The 19,218-nt window shown below is 42.4% G+C and overlaps 1 protein-coding gene across 9 annotated transcripts in view; it reads right to left on the reverse strand.

The window, feature by feature from the left end:
* Positions 1-19,218, reverse strand: part of tdrd1 (tudor domain containing 1) — a 66,533-nt gene that overhangs the window by 45,011 nt on the left and 2,304 nt on the right. For 6 of the 9 annotated variants that reach the window (XM_062975702.1, XM_062975698.1, XM_062975697.1 and 3 more), the window contains exons 2-3: positions 12,351-12,658; positions 2,656-2,729 (exon numbers count right to left, since the gene is read on the reverse strand). The exons of 1 other annotated variant lie outside the window; for it this stretch is intronic. In XM_062975702.1, coding sequence (XP_062831772.1) covers positions 2,656-2,729; positions 12,351-12,615 — 339 coding nt within the window. In that variant the 5' untranslated portion in view covers positions 12,616-12,658. Of the gene's footprint in view, positions 1-2,655; positions 2,730-12,350; positions 12,659-16,471; positions 16,647-19,218 lie in introns of all 9 variants that reach the window. 2 more of the 9 variants (XM_062975696.1, XM_016995067.2) reach the window with 2 other exon arrangements.

Raw genomic sequence — 19,218 nt, forward strand, 5'->3', positions numbered from 1 at the left:
TTTTGGCCTACAACGCCCAGAAATCCCAGCCAGTTTACCAGCTGTTAAGATTTCTGGGAGCTGAAGGCCAAAAGCATCTGGGGACCTCAGGTAGAGAACCACTGATATAGGAAAACATGAGGTTATCTTGGACAGAATACAGCAGACTGACCTGGATGTGGATCATGCAAAGGATGTCTCTGAGGTCAGCATCCAGAGATGAAAATTTAAATATTAGAGTAGAGCTTTCAAAATATTTTATATTAGTGACTCACTTTTTAGACATGTATCATTTTGTAACACAATAATTCAGTTTTACTAGCAAACCAGAGGTTAAACCAACTCCTTATATTAAGCTGAATTTGTAAGTGGTAACAGGTACTTTTTTAAAGTGTAACTCCAGACGGATAGAGCTGAGGAAAGCATAGGAAAGGGTTAACACCCTTGTGGTCTTTGTTTTGCTGTCTGTGCCCCTGTTCAGAAGATTTCACCTAACTTTCTGCTCCTATAATAATTGGATTTTGAAAAAATAGCTTACTGTGGAAACAAGGATTGGTAAAAAGCTTCAGTAGAAACACCTTTTCCCCATGATAACTCTTCCAAGAGTGCATTTCCCTACTTAGGAGTAGATTTCCTCTCACTTTCTATTGTCTCACCCGATTCTTAACTATGAGTCATTTGTAAGTCAGATGTTTGTAACCCGGGGATTGCTTGTATTTCTTACATTTATTCTTCCCTTTCTATCAAGGTGGGATTCAATTAAGCTACGATCTGATGAACTTCTGATGCTTTTGATCAGGTCATGGGTTAGGGTAACATATGCGTTACAGATAGCTCTCCATATCCACAGGTTCTGTAGCCACAGATTCAACCAACTGTAGCTTTAAAATACTTGGTGGAATGGTATCTGAAAGGAATTTGATTTTTCCTTCACGAAGTACTACTCTGATGTGTAGGCAATTCCTGCTGTAGCTTCCTGCCATTTCCCAGATCCTCAGGATATGTTCAGGAAGGCAGGAAGAAAGTAGAGAAAGAAAGAGAGAAGAAAGGGGAAGGTGTGTGGAGAAAAGCAAGGGAAGAAGGAAAGAAAGGGAAAAAAAAAGAGTGAGAAGGTATATGAGGGAAATGAATGAAGAAAAGGAAGAGACCCACAATTGCCAGAATTGTTCAGATTTTATATACAAACTAGCTTTGCCCGGCCACGTGCTGCTGTGGCTTATGGGAATCATTTGTTGGCCAGGTGGAATAGCGGTGAATAGCCTTGCAGCCTCAAAGCCTGGCCGTTTTCTGGAGTAGCACCCTCAAAGAGCCGCTTTGAAGCCTGGCTACTCCCCTTTGTAGGGGAATCATTGTTTGGCCAGCTTGAATTGCACTGAATGGTCTTGCAGCATAAAAGCCTGGCCGCTTTCTACATAGGGCATCCTTGATAGGCCAGGTTGAAAAGGACAGAGTAGCCTCGTGGCTTCAAAGCCTGGGGGTTTTTCACCTAGGGAAAATCTTGGTTGGCCAGGTTGAACAGCACTAAATAGCCTTGCTGCTTGCAAGCCTGGCCGCTTTCTACCTTGCGGAATCCTTGGTTGGCCAAGTTGAATAGCAATTAATAGTCTCAGTATGGCAGGTATGAATGCTGAAATTAGCCATCTTGATTAGCATTTAATGGCCTTGCAGCTTCAAAGTCTGGCTGCCTCCTGCCTGGGGGAATCCTTTGTTGGGAGGTGTTAGCTGGCCCTGATTGTTTCCTTTCTGGAATATCCAATTTCCCTGCGTTCAGAGTGATGCTCTTTATTTACTGTCCTGAAATTACAGATTAAATTGTTCTGTATTATTATACCACAATAATTATTATATATTATATTTATAATCTTGCATTATCTGCTTAGAACTTGATTATATGAGGCCCCTTCTACACAGCTGTATAAAATCCACACTGAACTGGATTATATGGCAGTGTGGACTCAAGTTAATCCAGTTCAAAGCAGATACTGTGGATTATCTGCCTTGGCATTCTGGGTAATATAGCTGTGTGGAAGGGCCTTGAATCTACACTGCCATATAATCCAGTTCAAGTCAGATAATCTGTAGTTTATAGGCAGTGTGGATCAGGCCTAAGTGCACTCTGCCTGTGCCCTGAGCGCCATTTTGGCAGAGGGAGTTGCTAGGATATGAAGGGGGTGGGGGTGCTAAAGGCAGCAGAGCCTACCTTTCTAACTGGCAGTTAGGGGAAGAAAGACTCTTCCTCATCCTCTGTAATTTGGACCTTTTTATTGAAAGACATATTTTGGATGACTATGTCTTTTGTGGCCAAATTTGGTGTGATTTGTTTCAGTGGTTTTGTTGTTTACCCCATAGTAAATCGCACATTATATTTATATATAGAGAGAGAGATGCCATTATGTATAATGGCACTGAGTATCCACTGATTTTGGTATCTGTGTAGTCTGTGTGTGATGGGGTCCTGGAACCAAAACCCAGTGGACACTGAGAGTCAACTTTACTGTTGATCCTTGCTGAATGTATCTCAGTCTTGGTGCAGTAATACTGCAATCTGTCAGGAATGACTTCATTGTACACTCCTTCATAGCATGGGGTTCAACTGGATGTCTTTTGTGGTATTTTCTACCTCTATTTTATGAATGTTGCAGTTCAAGTAAAGTAGAGGGAAATATTGAAACTTACGATATTCACAGAGTGTATCTCCTTTGCAGAAGGCAGCAGCGAATTACTGAGATTATTAATGGTTGCCAAATCCCCTAAAATACAAGAGAGAAATGTTTAGATATTATCTTAATTGTCAAAAATGAAGAGAAATTTCTAACAACTAATTCAATTTGCTGTTATCTTTGTTTGGTGATAACGAAGTTCTACTAACCTCAGTTGTAATTACTGTACTTCCAAAAAAAAAATTATAGTGTTCCCTCACTTATCGCAATTGTTACGTTCCAGGACCACCCATGAAAAGTCATAATCCGCGTAGTAGGGACGCTATATTTATTTTAATATTTATACATTTTTAGTAGTTATACATGATTTTAAGTCTTTATCAACCAATCGCATGTTGTTTGCAATCTCATGTTGGCAAGTAGAATCTCTGTCCCCTCCTCCCCTCTCAAGCATGCATGCTGCTGCTGGTGCCCCCGCCTTGTGAGGCGAAAATGAAGCTACTTCAGACTCTACTATTATTAGAGGCCTCCTTTTCTCTCCCTTCAGCTTCTCCTTTCTTTCTTAGGCTTCTCCTTAGGAAGAAAGGAGAAAGAGAGAGGAAAGAAGGAAGGAAGGAAAGAGGGAGGGGAGGGGAACATGGCGCCGTCTCCTTCTCCACCTGCTGCTGCTTCGGCTCCTTCTCTGCCCCGCTGCTCACACTTGACGGAGACCACTGCCACTATAAATTGTAATTTTTAATGATTTGTAATATTTAGTGTTTAGTGAAAAAAATGTGAAATAGCGAGTTCGCGAAAAGCAAACTGCGAAGTAGCGAGGGAACACTGTATTGCATCAGATTATACTGCCATTAAAATGGGTAGAAATGTACTGTCTATCATGGCAAAATCTGAAAGCTTCTTTTATGTAACAACATTTCGAAAACTAATTACAGGCAGTTTCTGAGTTACCAACATCCGATGTAACATATGACTCACACTTACGAACTGAGGCTATTACAGTGCTGTAAGAGGTTCCAGGCTGCAGCCAAATGTATTGCACAGAATTCCAGTTGTTGGAACACTACTGCACTTACTGTCTTTACCCTGCAACAATGCCTCCGAAACACACATCTGATGCAAGTGATCGTTGTACAACAACAAAAACGGAAAAACCATCACCATGGAAAATAAAGTAGAAATAACAGGGAGATCACAGAGGTAAAACTCCATCATCCATTGACAGAGAATTAGGTTACAGTTGGTCAATAATCATTAACAATTAAAAAAAATATAAAATAAGAGAGTAAGTGAATGCTGTTGCAATGAAGAACTTGTTGCAAATAGGGCTTGGCTTGAAAACTTTAAAGAAAGAACAAATTTGCATAATAGTAAAATTCAAGGTGAAACCAGAGAGTGCTAATGAAGTGATACAAGTGATTTCCCAAGTCACTGAAAGATACAGATGATAATAGTGGTTATTTGCCAGACCAAATATTTAATGTAGATGAAACTGGCTTGTTTTAAGAAAAAAACCATCCGTCGTCATCCTCCTCCTCCATGGCCAGTTGGCCTACGAGGAAGAGGAAAAGCGACGATCACAGCGGTGGGGGCAGCAGAGCCTCGCCTGGGGACTCTGCTGCTCCTGCCACTCGTCCTCATCCTCCTCTTCCTCTATGGTCAGCTGGCCTGGGAGGAAGAGAAGAAGCAGTGCTAACAGCAGAGGGAACAGCAGTGCCTTGCCTGGGGGCTCCGCTGCCCCGCCACTCGTCCTCCTTTTCCTCCATGGTAAGCCAGCCAGAAAGGAGGAGAATTGGCCAGTCGATTTCGGAGCCTCACCTTCAGGCTTCGCTGCCGACTTGACCCCAGTATAAGCCAAGGGAGCCTTTTCAGCCCAAATACAGGGCTGAAAAACTCAGCTTATATTTGAGTGTACATTTCGAAAGAGAAAAAATGCACCAGGAGATAAGGCATCAAAGCACAGTCTGACTATATTACTTGGGGGTAATGCATCTGGGGATTTAAAGCTCAAGCCTTTGCTAGTGCATCACTCCCTAAATCCGAGGGCACCATATAATGTCGCTTCCTGTTATTTGGAGGACAAATTCAAAGGCTCGGGTTACAGTTGTGGTTGTTCAAGAATGGTCCTTAATAATGCCACTTTAGATGTCATGCAGCCCAATGTAAAGGTGGTATTCCTACTCTCCAACATCTCATCAGTACTTCAGCCAGATCAGGCTTCTTTAAGGACTATTATTTATGGAGGACATTCTCACAAGCTATCAGGACTATGCAAAAGGACAAGATGATCATAAGAGAGTTCTGGAAAAATTATAACATTAATATTGACATCACAGATGCTGCTTATGCTTGGAATGAAGTGAAAGAGACAAACATGAAGAACCTGGAAGAAACTGTGCCCCCAGTTCACACAAGAATTTCTGGGGTTTACAGATGATGTAATGGTCGAAACCAGGCAAGCTGTGGTTGCTGTTGGTAATCAACTGCAGTTGGACATCAGTGAAAATGATATCATAGTTACTCTACTCCCATGGCAAATAACTATGAAGGAAGCTATTATGCAACTAGAGCAGCAGATGATAGCATCTAGGAAAGAAAACCAGGACCTAGAAGCCCATAATTGAAAAAGGTTTTCCACAAAAGTTAGCTGATGCTTTTTCTTATTGAAGCAGGAATGGCAAAGTTAGAAGACTATATAGAAGTTCACCAAAGTTTACCATATAGTTGGCAAAGGCCTGAGGTGCTACACGACTATTTATGATGAGAAAAAGAAAAGCTCTGTGCAAACTTCCCTTGATGCCTACTTCAAGAAACAGACTGCAGCAGTATAATAAAGACTCAGACTCTCGAATACCAATCCCATTGGTCTCCAACAAGTCCATCCTCTAGCACAATGGTTCTCAACCTGTGGTTCCCCAGGTGTTTTGACCTACAACTCCCAGAAATCTCAGTCACTTTACCAGCTGTCAGGATTTCTGGGAGTTGAAGGCCAAAACATCTGGGGACCCACAGGTTGAGAACCACTACTCTAGCAAGATTGTTAAAGGCTGTAAAGCCCCCAGTATTTTAAAATGTTTTAAGCATTTATATGAACAGGAAAAAATAAATAGTATGTTGAAAGACAAATATCTGTCCAAGTTGCATTTACAGTATAAATCCATGCCCTTTTTTGTTTTGTTTAGTATGGTGTGGAGTTTTTACTGTTGTCTGTACCCTAATTTAAAAAGTTGTAATCTTACTTCCTGCCCTGCAGACAACAGGAAGTAAGAAGAAATCTACCCCTAGGAAGGGAAATTCACTCCTGTATTATCATGGGAAAGGTGTCTCCACTGAAGCTTTATCCCCAATCTTTGTTTCATGGCATCCCCAAATTTTCAAAATCCATTTTTCACAGACAGAAAATGAGGTGAAATGTTCTGAACAGGGGAACAGTCCACAAACAAATGTTACAGGGGTCTTAACATGCTATCCAAAACAAAACAAAAAAACCCCAAAACTTTGGCTAAAGTTAAACTAAAAAAATACCATATATACTCGAATATAAGCAAAGTTTTTCAGCCCTTATTTATGAGCTGAAAAAGCCTCCCCCGGCTTATAATCGGGTCAAGGCCGGCAATGGAGCCTGCAGGCTATTGCTTGCAATATGTGACCTATTTCTCTCTTCTCCCTTATCAGTGTGTTTACTTTTGCAAAGCCTCCCTCGCTCTTAATCAAGGGAACGTTTCGAAAAGAGAGACACTCTTGCAAGTCAGGAAGAAGAAAAATATATATTCATTAATCTTATGAAAACATTTTCACATGAAATATTTGTTAAACTCTCCTACATATAGGCATTAACCCTTTGCAAGCTTTTGCAATCTCTATGTACCTTTATATGTGTATCTATCTATATACATTAATTTTATATATGAATTTCCTCCTTCGCTTGCTGGCTGGACGGGTGGACATTACTATCCTTATTGTTACCACTATTGGACCTAGCCTGCTGCTATTATATCATCACTGTTGCAGCAGCGTTGGTGAGTTGGGCTACAAGCACTTTATATAACAGCACTTTAGACAACAGAATTGCTGTCTATTAAGTACTATCAACGGAACATCCTACAAGGCATTTATGGGACAGTGTTTCTGCTTGGAAAGCACTCTTTTGACTCTCAGGGAACTGCCTTCATTGAGCACTTTATTTGAAGAAACTGGACAGTTGCATTTAATGAACTTAACTGAACCGCCCTACCTCATATATCATCAAATCCCCTACTGACTAAAACTTTGCCCTGTGAACTAATCACTTGATTAAGAACTGAGCACTGAAGCACTTTAAATCATTATTATTGTTGCTGTTACAATCAACATCTATTGTGATTAGGACTGTACCATCAATTGAGGGCTTTAGTTAAGGGTTGGGGCTGGTGGGAGGGCAGGAAGGGTGTTAATGGACTATGCCGATGCATTTGAGCACTTATGGACATTGCGGCATAATTAATATTCTTCTGCAGTTTGACTATAAGCCATTACTACCTCTGACCCCAATGAAATCCCCTTTTACCCCAAGGATGAATTAGCTCTCCGCTTTAGCACGTGTCACTTTACAACCTTTAAGGTGAGAAGGGAGGGAGTCCCAGAACACACTATATATAGAACTTGGGTAACTCCCAAAGTGGGGGAGAGGAGAGAACTAACTTTATCTTTAAAGGGGAGAGAGCAGGTAGCAATAAAAGTTAGATCACTGCTTAGGCTAATAGCTAGTGTTACCGCAATGACAGACCATGTAAGGGGGGGGGGGGGTCAACCAATGGCTGGGGGGCCCCCATCGAAGTAATGCAGGGGAGGGGGAGATACGGGAAAGTGAGGCATAAACCAATTCGCCTAGGGAAAGAAGGAGAGTGCTTGTAGATTTAAAACGGCCTCCTGATATAGTAAATTTGGGTGCCCAAGTTGGCGGTTCCTCCAGTTTGAGGGTGGTGATGTTGAACGCCAGGTCTGTCAACGGAAAAGCAGCAAGCGGGCAGACCTGGCATGCATAACGGAGACCTGGCTGGACGAGGCTGGGGGGGCCAATGGGGGGGGGGCTATACCGTGCAGCACCAACCAAGATCTGGAGGAAGGGGAGGAGGGGTTGCAGTGGTCTATAAGGAGTCCATCCCCCTGACCAGGTGCCCCATCCTGCAGTCAACCTTGTTCGAATGTGCTCATCTGAGGGTAGGGGGCCGGGACAGTTTAGGGATTCTGCTAGTGTACCGACCACCCTGCTGCACTACAGTCTCCCTGCCTGAGCTAGCTGGGGTGGTCTCGGGCCTGGCGTTGGAGTCCCAACGGCTCATTGTGCTGGGGGACTTCAATGCCCATGCCAAGACCACTCCCTCTGGTGCAGCTCAGGACTTCATGGCCGCCAAGGCAACCATGGGGCTGTCCCAACTAGTATCTGGCCCTACCCACAGAGCAGGGCACACACTTGACTTGGTTTTCTGTCAGGGATGGGAGGAAGGTGGCGTTGTGGTGGAGCTCACCATCGCTCCACTGCCATGGACCGACCATCACCTGGTCAGGTTTAGACTTACTGCGCCCCCCAACCTCCGCAGGGGTGAAGGACCTACAAAAATGGTCCGCCCCAGGAGGCTTATGGATCCGGATGGATTCCTGGCGGCTCTTGGGGAGTTTCCCGCCACCTTGGCTGGTGATTCTGTCGATGCTCTGGTCGCCCTCTGGAACAAGGAGGCGACTAGGGCAATAGACACGATCGCTCCGGAACGTCCCCTCTCGAGTACCCAAGCTAAACCATCTCCTTGGTTCACCGAGGAGCTGGCAGCGATGAAACAAAAGAGGGAACTAGAGGGCTTGTGGCGCTCTGAGCCAAGCGAGTCAAACCAAACACGGCTATGTTCCTATCTTAAGACATATGCCGCGGCAATAGACGCTGCAAAGAATTCTTTCTTTGCAGCTAATATTGCGTCCGCAAAGAACTGTCCAGCGGAACTGTTTCGAGTTGTCAGAGGTTTGTTATATCCCGTCCCTCAAGACGGGATCCCTGACAACTCGGCAGCCCGCTGTGAAGCATTTGCTCGGTTCTTTGCGGACAAAGTTCCTTTGATCCGCTCTGGCTTTGACACCATATTAACAGCAGCTTCCGAGGATGTAACACGAGCACCTGCTTGTCCCATTTTGATGGATTCTTTTTAATTGGTTGAGCTCGAGGATGTGGACAAGGTGCTTGGAGAGGTGAGGGCTACCACATGCATCCTAGACCCCTGCCCATCCTGGCTGGTGAGAGAAACCAGACGGGGATTGGCCAAGTGGGTGAAGGTGGTGGTGAATGCCTCCCTTCAGGAAGGCATTTTTCCAGCGAGCCTCAAATTGGCTGTGATCAAACCGCTGTTGAAGAAGCCATCACTGGACCCCACTCAATTGGAGAACTTTCGGCCTATTTCCAATCTCCCCTTTTTGGGCAAGGTCGTGGAACGTGTGGTGGCCGCACAACTCCAGGCATTCTTGATTGACACTAATTTTCTAGATCCGGTGCAGTCTGGTTTCAGGCCGGGGCATGGTACCGAGACAGCCTTGGTCGCCTTAGTCGATGATCTACGCCGGGAACTGGACAGGGGGAGTGTGTCCCTGCTGGTTCTGCTGGACCTCTCAGCGGCCTTCGATACCGTTGATCACGGTATCCTTCTGGGGCGCCTTGCTGGGATGGGTCTCGGAGGTACTGTTCTGCAGTGGCTCCGGTCCTTCCTGGAGGGTCGTTCCCAGATGGTGTCATTGGGGGACACCTGCTCGACCCCACAACCATTGATTTGTGGGGTCCCGCAGGGGTCAGTACTGTCCCCCATGTTGTTCAACATATACATGAAGCCGCTGGGAGAGATCATCCGGAGTTTCGGGGTGAGGTGTAATCTGTACGCAGATGATGTCCAGCTCTGTCAATCCTTCCCACCTGTCACTAAGGAGGCTGTTCAGGTCCTGAACCGGTGTCTGGCCGCTGTGTCGGACTGGATGAGGGCCAACAAATTGAAATTGAATCCAGACAAGACAGAGGTCCTCCTGGTCAGTCACAAGGCTGAACAGGGAATAGGGTTACAGCCTGTGTTGGATGGGGTCACACTCCCCCTGAAGACACAGGTTCGCAGTCTGGGTGTTCTCCTGGACTCATTGGTGAGCCTGGAGCCCCAGGTCTCGGCGGTGGCCAGGGGAGCATTCGCGCAACTGAGACTTGTGCGCCAGCTGCGCCCGTTCCTTGGGAGGTCTGACTTGGCCACGGTGGTCCACGCTCTGGTTACATCCCGTTTGGATTACTGCAACGCTCTCTACGTGGGGTTGCCTTTGAAGACGGCCCGGAAGCTACAACTAGTACAATGGGCGGCAGCCAGATTAATAACTGGGGCGGCATACAGGGAGCGTACCACCCCCCTGCTAAGCCAGCTCCACTGGCTGCCGATATGCTGCCGAGCCCAATTCAAAATGCTGGTCTTGATCTATAAAGCCCTAAACGGTTCTGGCCCAATTTACTTATCCGAACGTATTTCCTCATATGAGCCAGCTAGATCCCTAAGATCATCTGGAGAGACCCTTCTCTCGGTCCCACCTGCCTCGCAGGCGCGGCTGGTGGGAACGAGGGACAGGGCCTTCTCAGTGGTGGCTCCCCGGCTGTGGAACACCCTCCCCACAAATATCCGACAAGCCCCAACTCTTCTGGGTTTCAGAAAGGCTGTGAAAACATGGCTGTGTGCACAAGCTTTTAACGAGTAATATGATAACGTCGACATGGTCCGATTGAAGGCTGAAGCATGAGGTTTTTAGACAAATGGATCTAATTTACATATGTTTTAATTTTTATAATGTATTTTAATGATGTATTTTTATAGTTTTAATTGATTATATGTACTGTTTTTGTTTTATTATTATGTTATTGGCATTAAATGTTGCCAACTGTTGTAAGCCGCCCTGAGTCCCCCCGGGTGAGAAGGGCGGGGTATAAATGCTGGAAATAAATAAATAAATAAATTTCCCCTATGTTTGCAGGTCTTTGCAAATCCTTTATACTTATAGATCCATGTACCTGTGTATCTGTAGCCATACATAAACATTATTTTTATATATGAATTTACCCTCATGTTTGTAAGTCTCTGCAAATATCTATATAAAGAGAGATGTCTGGATAGATTTTATTTTTTCGTGTCAGGAGCAACCGGAGTTGCTTTTGGAGTGAGAGAATTGGCCGTCTGCAAGGACGTTGCCCAGGGGATGCCCGGATGTTTTTGATGTTTTACCATCCTTGTGGGAGGCTTCTCTCATGTCCCTGCATGGAGCTGGAGCTGATAGAGGGCGCTCATCCGCGCTCTCCCCGGGTGGGATTTGAACCTGGCAGCCTTCAGGTCAGCAACCCAACCTTCAAGTCACAAGGCTTTTATCCCCTAGGCCACCATTCTTACCTACCTATATATAGGGCTTGGAAATATTACAGGGGGGAAATGAACACACAAATATATATAGACATGTCTAGATATATATATATATACACACACACACACACACACACACACACACACACACATATATATACAGTAGAGACTCACTTATCCAACATAAACGGGCCGGCAGAATGTTGGATAAGCGAATATGCTGGAAAATAAGGAGGGATTAAGGAAAAGCCTATTACACATCAAATTCGGTTATGATTTTACAAATTAAGCACCAAAACATCATGCTATACAACAAATTTGACAGAAAAAGTAGTTCAATACGCAGTAATGCTATGTAGTAATGACTGTATTTACGAATTTAGCACCAAAATATCACAATGTATTGAAAACATTAACTACAAAAATGCGTTGGATAATCCAGAATGTTGGATAAGCGAGACTCTACTGTATATAGGGCTTGCAAATATTGTAGGGGAAATGCAAAACACACACACACAGGGATTTGCAAACGTTTCAGGGGGAAACGCTTATGTGAAATTAGTATCTATAATTATAGATCTATATCTAGCTCTGCATTGTTTATATAAGCATTGAATGTTTGCCTGTTACTATGCTGGAAGCCGGCCTGAGTCCCCATGGGGAGATAGGGTGGGATCCAAATGAAGTTTTTATTATTATTATTATTATTATTATTATTATTAGGTTATTGTTGATACCATATTGTTTTTGTTGCCCCTACTTTTCCACTTATAGAGCTAGTTTATTGCTTTTCTTTGAAATACGGTAAATATTCAAAAACATTTAACCTACTGATGCCTCGATTAATGAAATTTTATTGGTATCTATTTTTATTTTGAAATTTACCCGTAACTGCTGCATTTCCCGCCCTCAGCTTATGCTCGATTCAATAAGTTATCCAAATTTTTTGTGATATAAATTAGGTGCCTCGGCTTATATTCGGGTCGGCTTATACTCGAGTATATACGGTACCTGTTTCAACTTGCATACAAATTCAACATAAGAACAAACATACAGAATCTATTTCTTGTTCGTAACTCAGGGACTGCCTGTATATCTGAGATTATTATTAAATAAAATACTCATTTTTATATACTTGTAGCAATCTGGTATCGAAGGTGGGAAAATACCTCCATTATATCTTAGGAATTGGCTTCCAAGTCAAACTGAACCTATTTTCCATTTTGCTTGATTTCAATGCTATAGGCTGGCTGGGCAACATGTGGTCCTATATGGTGAAAAAGATATGATAGAAATGAAATAAAGGGATTAATCTTCTCACCTTTCAGTTCTCCTCCATTTAGTTCTGATCCAGTTATTTGTTTGTGATACACATTTTCAGAGCCATCATGGCTATTTTCAATGATATTGCTGTCATGATCAGCAACAAACAATTTAACCTGGTCACAAATTGAAAAATTCTTGAGCATTGCTGATGTTTTATCTTCAAGTAAAACACCCTTGCCATTGGGAACCGTGCGTGGAATTCTCGGGGATAAATTTCGATTCCTTAAATGAAATCTCTGTGGCATCTTGCATGCATCCATATTGACATAAATTCCTGATATCTTTAAGGATGTGGTTTAGTAACTAAGGAAATGAAATAAAATAAAGTAAGGTAAAAAAGGGTACTGTGACTAAATAATAACAACCAAATCTTAAACATAATGCAGCTGTATCAATTAGTCTACTTATAGTTTCAAAATTTCCACTATAATTTATGGTTGTCCAAAATTGGAATTCTTTTCACACATTTATGAAGTATTAGATTTCTTTCTTCAATACGGTTTGCAAAAAAGTTTTCAAAATACAGTAGAACTTCTACTTAAGAGCATCCTAACTCAAGTGTTTTGAGTTAAGAGCTGTCGCTCTTTTGCTTTGACATAAGAGCAGCATTTTGAGTTAAGAGCTAGCGCCAGAGGGAGTGCCAGTGCTAAAGTACAGGGCGGGCATTAGGGCCTCATGCTCTAGTCTGCTTTGGGAAATTGCTGTCCGCTGTGCTTGTCTGCTTTGAAGAACTTTGGGTCAATTGACTTTGTGTGGTTTTTATTCCTAGTATGTTTGGCTTCATGAAGAGAGAAAGGGAGAGAGAGCAAGAGAAGGAGGCTGGAATGAGTAGAATACGAAGAAAATGATGCTTCTGCCTCTTCACTTTGTGCTTCTTCCATTGTGTCACAACGTTGTGCTTCTACTATGTTAAGGCTGATCTTTCTTTTTTTTATTATTCCATGTGAATATGCAGGTTTTGTCTTGCTGTTACACTGGACAACACACATTTCACTGCTTCCTTGCCACAAATTTGTGCTTTTAACATTTTGAAGTTGATCTTTCTTTTTTATGCACGTGAATGTGCATTTATACATTGTTATTTATTAAGTACATTTTCTTATTTAAAAACACTTCACAAAAATGGGGGGCAGGTGTTGGGGCCCGGAATGTATTAATAGTATTACATTTCAATGGGCAAATTCGCTTTGAGATAAGTGTTTTGAGTTAAGAGCTCAGTCACTAAACAAAGTAAACTCTTAAGTCAAGGTATCAATGTAGCTTATATGTTTTGAACAAAGACTCCATAAACAAATCATCCTATGGTAAATTTCCTGTATTTTGTTGTAATAAAATATTTATTTTTATTAAAGGAAGTATTGGAATTTTTTTAAAGAACATATTCTGTAAATTAAGTTTAAACACTTTGGTGTTTGTCATTTTATAAAGAACCAGCTGTGCCCGGCCACGCGTTGTTCTTCTTCTTATGCGAATCCTTGTTTGGTGAGCTGGAATACAATGGAATAGGCTTGCTGCTTGGAAGGCTAGGCACTTGCGTTCTGGGGGAATGGTTTTTTGGCCAATTTGAATTGCACTGAATAGCCTCGCTGCTTCCAAGCCTGGCCGCTTTCTATATAGGGGCATCCTTCCTTGGGCAGGTTGAATGGGACGGGGTAGCCTTGTGGCTTCAAAACCTGAGGGTTTTCCATCTAGGGGAAATCTTGGTTGGCCAGGTTGAATAGCACTGAATAGCCTTGCTGCTTGCAAGCCTGGCCGCTTTCTACCTTGTGGAACTCTTGGTTGGCCAGGTAGAATAGCAACGAATAGTCTCAGAGCAGCAAGTATGAATGCTGCAATTAGTCACCTTGATTAGCATTTAATGGCCTTGCAGCTTCAAAGCCTGGCTGCTTCTTGCCTGGAGGAATCCTTTGTTGGGAGATATTAGCTGGCCCTGGTTGTTTCCTTTCTGGAATTCCTGTGTTTTCAGAGTGTTGCTCTTTATTTACTGTCCTGATTTTAGAGTTTATATTGTTCTGTATTATTATACCACAGTAATTTTAGATATTATATTTATAATCTTATATTATCTGCTTAGAACTGGATTATATGAGGCCCCTTCTACACAACTGTATAAAATCCACACTGAACTGGATTATATGGCAGTGTGGACTCTACATAATCCATTTCAAAGCAGATACTGTGGATTATCCTGCCTTGGCATTCTGGGTTATATAGGTGTGTGAAAGGGCCTTGAGTCTACACTGCCATATAATCCAGTTCAAATCAGATAATCTGTATTTTATAGGCAGTGTGCATGAGGCCTAAGTGATGCCTAACTCTGCCTGTCCCCTGGGCTGAGTGGGTTACTAGGAGACAAAGTGGGCGGAGCCTACCCTTCTAACTGGCAGCAAGGGGGGGAGGAAACAGTTCTTCCTCTTCCTCTAATTTGGGCTTTATATTTTTAGGGTTTTTTTATTTCAAAGACATATTTTGGATGGCAATGTCTTTTGTGGCCAAATTTGGTGTGATTGGGTTCAGTAGTTTTGCTGTTTACTCCAAAATAAAACGAACATAACATTTTTATATATACAGATTGGTATCTGCAATTCTCACTAGCTTTGTTTAGAACAATGCACTAGAATATGTCAACCCTTTACATTCACAGCCATTGAGGTCACATCTGCAAAAGTGGAATAATCTCAATTTTTTTTTAAAAAACCCTTTTATTACCCGAGAGATTACCTTTCTACCTATCTCTAGGTCGTCTCAACTTCAATGAGACAATGGCCACATAATCAGCCTGGAGAACCTAGAGATTCCTAGAGAGCTATCAAATCCACAAAACTTAAATCCACTCAAAGATCTGGAGGGCCAACGATATAATATATTCACATGTTAATACTACTGATATCTCAGGCATATATCAACATCAGACTCTCAATTATCCAAAAAAGAATATTTCTCTCTATTTCATGAGGACAGTATTACCGTTTAAGACTGATGTACATTAAGTATAAACAGTATAACAGTATAAACCCTCAGTGTCCACTGGGTTTTGGTTCCAGGACCCCCTCAACACCCTCACCCCTCACATAGTGAGAGGTGGTGGCTTGATTAAAGTCACCTAATAGGCTCCTTGGTAGAAAAGGAAGAATAAATGTAATAAATACAGGCAGTTCCGAAATTAAACATCTGAATTACAAACAACTCATAGTTAAGAACAGGGTGAGACTACAGAGAGAAATCTATCCCTAGAAAGAAAAATCCACTTCTGGAGGAGTTATCATGGGGGAAAGGTGCCTCTACTGAGGCACCTTTATCAACACTCCTTGGACCACTCCAACAGCCATCATGTCAGACTACACAGAGAGGCCATTGAAATCCACAAACATGTGGACAATTTCAAGAGAAAGAAGAAAATAAAAATGATCAAGATCTGGCTACCAGTATTTTTAAAACTCTAAAATCAGGACAGTAAATAAAGAACACCACTCAGAAATTAGGGGAATTCCAGACACGAATCCATTGGCGCCAGCTATCACCTCCCAACAAAGGATTACCCCAGGCAGTAAGCAGTCAGACCTTGAAGCTGAAAGGTTATTCAATGCTAATCAAGGTGGGCAATTGAAATATTAACAACTGCCTCAGACAGACAAGAGTTCTTCTTTCCACCATGAACATTCCACAGATATATAAACCCCACTTGACTAGTTTCCAACATGCCCTGTTTCCCCGAAAATAAGACATCCCCTGAAAATAAGACCTAGTAGAGGTTTTGCTGAATTGCTAAATATAAGGCCTCCCCCAAAAGTAAGACCTAGCAAAGTTTTTGTTTGGAAGCATGCCCGTCAAACAAAACACCAGAGGATGCAGGACTGGTAAATGTATGTAAATGTAAATACATGGAAATAATGGTAGTAAGAAATTCTTTATAGGGTTCAAAGTTTGTCTGGTTATGCTGGTCCATGATGACAACTACTGTACAGTATATAATAAATGCTCATTTTTTGTTCAACAATAAATGTGAATTCTTCTTCGTGAAAAAAATAAGACATCTCCCTGAAAATAAAACGTAGTGCATCTTGGGGAACAAAAATTAATATAAGACACGGTCTCATTTTTGGAGAAACACGGTACCTCACAACCTCTAAGGATGCCTGGCATAGATGCAGGTGAAATGTCTGGAAATAATGCTTCTGGAACATGGTCATACAGCCCAGGAAACTCACAGCAACCCAGTGACCCTGGTCACAAAAGCCTTTGAGAACTCCTTGGTATTTTTCCATTATTCGGCGGATGCAATTAGGGTGCGCTAGAAAGAGAAGGATAGTCAATTTTAGGGGGGGGGGGGGGAGAGTTGGAGTAGTAAAACCATTTTCCCCATTTTCACTGATTATTCCCCCTCTCCACATCATAGACAAGGGTTGTTTCCACAACGGGGACATAGGCGGGGGGAATAACAGGAAAACAGGGGGAAATGACTGTACTCCTTCAAAACCCCCTCCACCCCCATAAAATGGACTATTCTTCTCTCTCTAGTGCCCCCCTAGTGGCCTTCACGCAGATAATGAAACAATACTCAATTGTCGTTTCCAAAACAAGCCATTTTTATTTCAAAATCCAAAAATTGGGATAAGCTGTTGCTAGGTAACATGTGTATGAGGGAAAGGAGGCAGGCAGGGAAAGGAGAAAGAAAAAGGAGGGGAAAGAAAGGTAAAAGGTAGGAAGGGGAAAGAAAAAGGAGAGAAGGAAGAGAAAGGAAAGTGGTAAAATGCACAATTTACGATGGCTACACATTGACAGACATACTGCAAATCGCTTCAAAGCGGCCAGTTTCTGTTCAAAATAAATTTAGTATAATGCCAAATGTTTGTTTGGTTTTTTTTAACTGTTTGTGGTTTTTAACTTTGTGGTTTTTTATACATTATAACTGTATCCTCAATTCACTCCTGACACAATAAATATATATATATATATATACTGACAGACATGAAAGCACAGAAGCCAAACAGGTAAAAGAGCCCTGCCAAGTTACACTTTAGGCTATGGACCCATCAACACTAGCCATTTAATGTATCCAACTGGAATGCAAAAAAGTGGTTTAGCTGCAAAGAGGAGTACATACGAAAACCTGGATTAAGTTTGAAGCTTGGAAGATGAGACATAGGCCCCTTCCACACAGCCATATAAAATCCACATTGAACTGGATTATATGGCAGTGTGGGCTCAGATAACCCAATTCGTAGCAGACATTGTGGATTACCTGCCTTGATATTCTGGGTTATATGGCTGTGTAAAATTTAAGAACCTTAAGACCAGAAAGTAGTTTTGAGGACCAGAACTGAGTTGAGACCACAGTTCCCTCCATACAAAAAGTATACTCATGTAAGAAAGCACCCCTGGTTACCCAGACTTGTTTCAATTCAGTAATATATTGTGTTGCTTCTGTTGTTAAGCAGCTGAAATGGGTCCATACGAGGTTGACACGCTGGCACTTTAGTCTGTGAATTGATGGCAGCCAGTTTTTACCTACAGGTGTTCTGCGTTTTTAAAACAACCATTATATTCTGTGCAATGCTATGTGTGTTGGTAGTGGTTGTTGCTATAAGTTTTGTGTCATTATTTGTAGACTTATGTACTGTTTTATGTTATATGCTACACCCTGGAGTAAGCCGCCCAGAGTCCTTTTGGGGAAATGGTGGCGGGACATAAAGTTTTTATTATTATTATTATTGTATGGAAGGGCCCATGGTCAAAGTACAGCAGTGTCTGGGCCCTTCCAAACAGCCATATAACCCTGAATATCAAGACAGATAATCCCTCAGTATCTGCTTTGAACAGGAATATCTGAATCCACACTGCATATATCTCAGTTCAAAGCAGATGTGAGATTTTATTCAGCTGTGTGGAAAGGGCCTGGGTTATCTTGAGGGCCCTTCCACACAGCCCTATAACCCAGAATATCAAGGCAGAAAATCCCACAATATTGGCTTTGAACTGGGTTATCTGAGCTGACACTGCCATATATTCCAGTTCAAAGCAGAAAATGTGGGATTTTTTTTCAGCTGTGTGGAAGAGGCCTCAGTTTAGTCATCTTGGCTGTGTGGAAGGACCCCCAAACCACAGAAAACTGATGCGAATTAAGGGCTTTCTTGCACACCCTTTTGTGGGAGTTAGTTGTCTGACAGGCTCCTTCCACACAGCTGAATAAAATCCCACACTCTCTGCTTTGAACTGGGCTATCTGCTTTGAATCTGACCCAGTTCAGATATTATGGGATTTTCTGCCTTTATATTCTGCGTTATTTGGCTGTGTGGAAGGGTCCCTAGCTAGCTTCGAACTGTATCAAGTGGTGTTAGATGGGGCCTACAAATTCCTAGACAGTACCAGTTAGAAGGGCAAGAATAGGCGTTTCTGACAAGAAAAATAACCTTTTCCTGAAAAATAAGATACGTTTTTGTGTGTGTGTGTGGGAAGGGGGGGGGGCTTTGGAATATCTAGCGCAGGGGTCCCCAAACTAAGGCCCGGGGGCCGGATGCGGCCCTCCAAGGTCATTTACCTGGCCCCCACCCTCAGTTTTATAATATAATATTTTTATATCAGTTTTAATAATATAATATACTAGCTGTGCCCGGCCACGCGTTGCTGTGTCTGAGTCTGGTGGTGTTGTTCAGTCTACATTAGGTTGTATTGATGCTGTGACCTCCACCTTCTTTATACTCACATTAGTAGTAGTATTTGAGGTCTGTTACCTTCTTCAATTTTTGTGTTGATTGATAATTGCTTGAGATCCCTGTTGTCTTTGGTTTGTTGTTAGTTGTAATGTCTGATTCTGCTGAGTGCGGTTTATATTTTTATTGTGGTACAATTGTCTTTTTGTTGTT

Source organism: Anolis carolinensis, chromosome 3, assembly GCF_035594765.1.
Source record: "Anolis carolinensis isolate JA03-04 chromosome 3, rAnoCar3.1.pri, whole genome shotgun sequence".
NCBI classification, from domain to species: Eukaryota; Metazoa; Chordata; class Lepidosauria; order Squamata; family Dactyloidae; genus Anolis; species Anolis carolinensis.